The 4,332-nt window shown below is 37.9% G+C and overlaps 1 protein-coding gene across 1 annotated transcript; it reads right to left on the bottom strand.

Moving 5' to 3' along the window:
* Positions 1-316: 316 nt before the first annotated feature.
* Positions 317-3,922, bottom strand: LOC113338878 (trihelix transcription factor ASIL1-like). Its single transcript, XM_026584277.1, has 2 exons — positions 2,609-3,922; positions 317-619 (listed from the first exon to the last, which is right to left on the bottom strand). Exons 1-2 carry the CDS (start codon positions 3,456-3,458, stop codon positions 606-608), a joined length of 864 nt encoding a protein of 287 aa, XP_026440062.1. The 5' UTR covers positions 3,459-3,922; the 3' UTR covers positions 317-605.
* Between the last annotated feature and the right edge of the window lie 410 nt (positions 3,923-4,332).

Consider the following 4,332-nt stretch of genomic DNA (forward strand, 5'->3'; position numbering starts at 1 on the left):
ACGGATGATGTTTGCACGGTTTTACAATGGAAGGATTGAGATTTGAGAACGCTATTATGACTATGTGCACGTTTATACAATGGCAGTGATGCGTGCTGCAACGAAGTTTGAGAGTAATTGCTCCAGATTGTGCAGGTACCCATTAGATCAAACCGTATCTGCAACAATGAAGTTTTGCCCCTCAACAGGAGCAAACATAATGGTAATCATACTATCAGCCTCATTCTCCTGATAGAAGTCTGGAACCCTTTGCTTAAGCTTAAAGCATTGTGTATCACTTGGTGCAACCATGTAAGGTGTCACTTAGGAAGAAATCTTTAAAAGAAGGAAAGATGAGATTAGTTCAGGAATACACTATAAAATTAGCAATGCATTACAGTGATTCAAGGGAAGTCTAAAATTTACATTTTACAACAAAATACATACAAACAGGCCTACTATGCTTTCATCAATTATCAACCCTCAAACAGTGACTAAGATGCCTCACCGACAAATGTTTGGTTTCATCATTCTAAGTAATCACGGAAGAGCTATGCGTGAATACCATCTGCAAACACTCCTTTCTTTACCGGATGAAAGTATCTGAACAATCTACGATCCCCCTTCTATACCTTCTTCCCTGCGAAAAGATGACCGAGATTAAAATGATAATTACTGTCCTGAGAAGCCTTTCATAAAGTTTATACAAGAATTGTATTCTATACAGGTGTAATAATGGTTTCAGATTTGAGCTTTACAACTTGCAAGAAACATGGCAGAAAAAATATATATATATAACTTCCTATGTCCCATTTCAAACTCGGTCTAGAAGGAAGGAAAAAACTTCAGATACTGGCAAATTCATACTTTTGGTTCTGGTTATGCAATCCAAGGGAAAGCCTTATGATTTAGGTACCCATATGGAAAACGGGCACGATGTATCTGATATTCTCCCCTGGAAACCAATAAACTCTTCCCTAGATAACAGACTTTTATGGTAATCCAGGGAATACATAGCAACATAGAATGAGAGGCGCACACGTTTCTTTATTTTCCATGCTATCAATGAAATCCAACGGTTCACATCTATTAAGAGATTGAACTGGATGAGAAGACAAATCTTGCTGGTGCTTTTCCAAAGCTGGAAACAGTGTTTCCAAGGAACAAAATGCACCATAAGACTTGCATTTCTGCCAGAATTAGGTCCATATGGAAAAGAAAAAAAAATGAACCATAAGACTTGCTCTTAATACATATACATGACCTTTAACTAGTTTCAACTTTCAATGCATAAATCTTACTTAGAAGTAAATCTTTACCACTAGAGGTCATGTATTTATAATTCAATGTAAGCAAGTATGGGAAAAACTTATTCAGCAACATAAGTAAAAATCGAAAATCCTTCTCCTTCCTTTCCTGCTTAGCAGCTAGCAGTTAAAGTTTCCAATTGGCCTTAGGAAGACTCGGCAACTAAAGACTTGTCCACCAAGTTAAAGATGTGAAGTTTTCATACATAAACCAGTATGGTAAGACACCTACTAATGATGCTTACAGATTCACAGAGGATGAATGATATCATTCATGCAAGCATAGAAACAGTATGGTAAGACACCTGCTAATGATGCTTACAAATTATATTTACGGTTGAGGATGTGTGGTATCATGCCAAGCATATATTATATTAGCACAAACTTGGTGGTACAAAATTTGACCTCAGTTTGATATAGTGCAGTTCGTCATGAACATCTATATGAGTTTTAAATAGCTAAAATTGGAGTATCGGGGATGCGCGTGCATCCGTGGCATTGTAGAAAAGAATAAGGCACGAATTATAAGAACAATAACTAATCTATTAGAGAACCTATTTGTTTCTGTTTGTAATAAATCATATGAATTTTCAAAATCCATTAGTGAGACCTACATGTTGAATTTTCATCTTCAATTTGCCAAGCAAAGAACAAAACCACAATTTTGCAAAACTTTTAGAACAACAGATCACAATTTTGCAATACCAAATCAAAGCATCACAAAAGGAAAAGAAAAAAACAACTCGGAATACAAGTTTGAAGTTTTAAAGAGTTGCAGAGCTGAAAAGAGTTTCCCAAAAGCGTCAAAGACATGTGATTTACACATCCTGGCTTTAAAACAGCTTAAGCCAACAACCGGCAAATGCAATGACACAAAACACCGTAATGAAAGGACACGTCAATACAGTATAACGCTCCTGAAAAATGCTTTAACTTCAGGAAATCCGAGCAAAGCCTTATCATTCTATAACAACTGGCAACAGACTTTTAATTATCTTTCACCCTTTCAGCTGCTCCAGATTGTATTCTAGAGTTTCAGGATGGCTCAAGTTTGATGGAGTTTGAAATCTAGATGAAACATTACCGATTACTGTAAAACTAGTAACTATACTACCAAACAGATACTTCCCTAACCATTCAATTTCATCATCACTGTTTGCATGTTTCAGTGTAAACTGTTTCCTTACTAGTAGATATTCTAAATCTAAACCTAAGCATTTTCATGAAAACAATATATACAAAGATGCCATAGTTTGAGTTAGAACATGAAGAATTTTGAGGTCACAATAAATTAAAAAAGACGAAGTGTCTGAAATCCTTACCAGTACCACCAGATGAATGTCTTGGGCGTTTCTTCTTAGCAATCTCAAATTGAGCATCCATAAACATCTTCATCCTCTGAAATTCAAGTTCTTTAGTTAACTCCATTTTCTGTCTTTCTAATGCCATCATTTGCTCTTGTTTTAAGCTCTCAATTCTCTCATAGGTCTCCCCAAATTTAGTAATTGCTTTCGCTAACTCCTTAAACGCCGTCTGATCAGACGAATCATCCACATCCGCACTACGTTTCCCCTTATAACTATCATCAAACCTCAAATCTTCCCCCTCTTCATCCTCCTCTTCTTCCTCCTCATCATCATAAGAACTCTCAGTAGATCCAACAGAATTCAACCTAGATTTCGACGTCGAACCACCACCAGAAGCAAAAAATGGTACATTCTGGTTCCGATCTAGATTCTGCGAAGATCTAAAGTTGAAATTAACAGGTGACGATTTCCTTATAATTGGTGGTGGGATAAATTTCTTAGCACCACCAGCAGAAGAATTACTACCGATTAAATTATCCAAACGAGTGAAAAAAACCCATTTAGACGGAAATGGTTTAGCCTTCTCAATCTTATACTTCTTTTTGACAGTATCAATCCGATTCTTACATTGAATATCAGTTTTCCGTGGTTTGTTAATACTATCCTGTCGATCATTCACTGCATCAGCTACTTCTTTCCAATCTTTCTGACGAAGATTACCTCTACTCAGTTGAATATAACGATTCCCCCATGCTTCAATCAACGTTTCTGTTGCTTCTTCTGTCCAACAATCTTCTCTGCCACCACCACCTCCTTTATAAGGCCTGATTTGTTGCTGGTGATGACGGTGATCTTCGGCCTCCATTATGGAAAGAATTTGGGGATTTTTCGGATTAGGGTTTGTTGCTAATGTGCGCCGGAGGTGGAAGAGAAATGAAAACGGAAATTACATAGAGAGAGAAAGGGAAGAAGACTGAAAGGAGAAGAGAATAGGGTTCCGAGAAGAGACCCCACCACCACCAAATAAAATGAAATAAGTGGGATAAGAGGAGTTCCGTCGGCCACCGGGTACAGGAGTAGTAATGTTTTTTTTGTTGTTGTGTGTGTTGAAGAGAACGAGAGAGAAAGAGAAATGGAAACGACCGATAACGTCACCAGCACTCGTGTTGTTGAATTGATGAATGAACGGTGCAAACCTGCCATGTTCTGATGTTCCCATCCTTTCTTGATGAAATCTCTGACCGGACAATAAAGTCAAAAGCGTTTTATTCAGTCTCGTTTTTCTCTCCCTCTGTTTACCTCTCTCTCTTCTCTACAGGTAGCAGCAGTCTAGTTTTCTCTCTGCGTACAGAAAGTCATTTATTTTCTGGGTGTTTTTGGGTGGATATAATATTTAAGAGCGGATTTGGATCTTTGACTGTGGGCCGTAGGGTTTCTTCTTGGTAAGGCCTGCTAAACAAAACCGAACACATACCCCTACTCCTTGCCAAGGACTCGAAAAGTTCATGAATAAACCTCTTTTACATTTTAGGGCAGTTCTTTTAGAATTGCCAATCTTTGGTCTGGTTACTATGGAGTATGGACTCTAAGAACTAGTAAAACGGATTGGCGAACCTTCAAACTTGAAAAGTTTGCCGATTGCGGTAACGGAAGAGACGCACTTTCTTATTACGCGGCTTGGTTAACCTTTGGTCGCCAACTGTTGAAGTTGCTCCTTACGATCAAAGTAAAGTTGGTCG

Source organism: Papaver somniferum, unplaced genomic scaffold (genome assembly GCF_003573695.1).
Source record: "Papaver somniferum cultivar HN1 unplaced genomic scaffold, ASM357369v1 unplaced-scaffold_19, whole genome shotgun sequence".
Taxonomy (NCBI): domain Eukaryota; kingdom Viridiplantae; phylum Streptophyta; class Magnoliopsida; order Ranunculales; family Papaveraceae; genus Papaver; species Papaver somniferum.

What these genes read in the sequence shown, in the direction of transcription:
- LOC113338878 (XM_026584277.1), bottom strand. Translation starts at nt 3,458, where the DNA reads ATGGAGGCCGAAGATCACCGTCATCACCAGCAACAAATCAGGCCTTAT.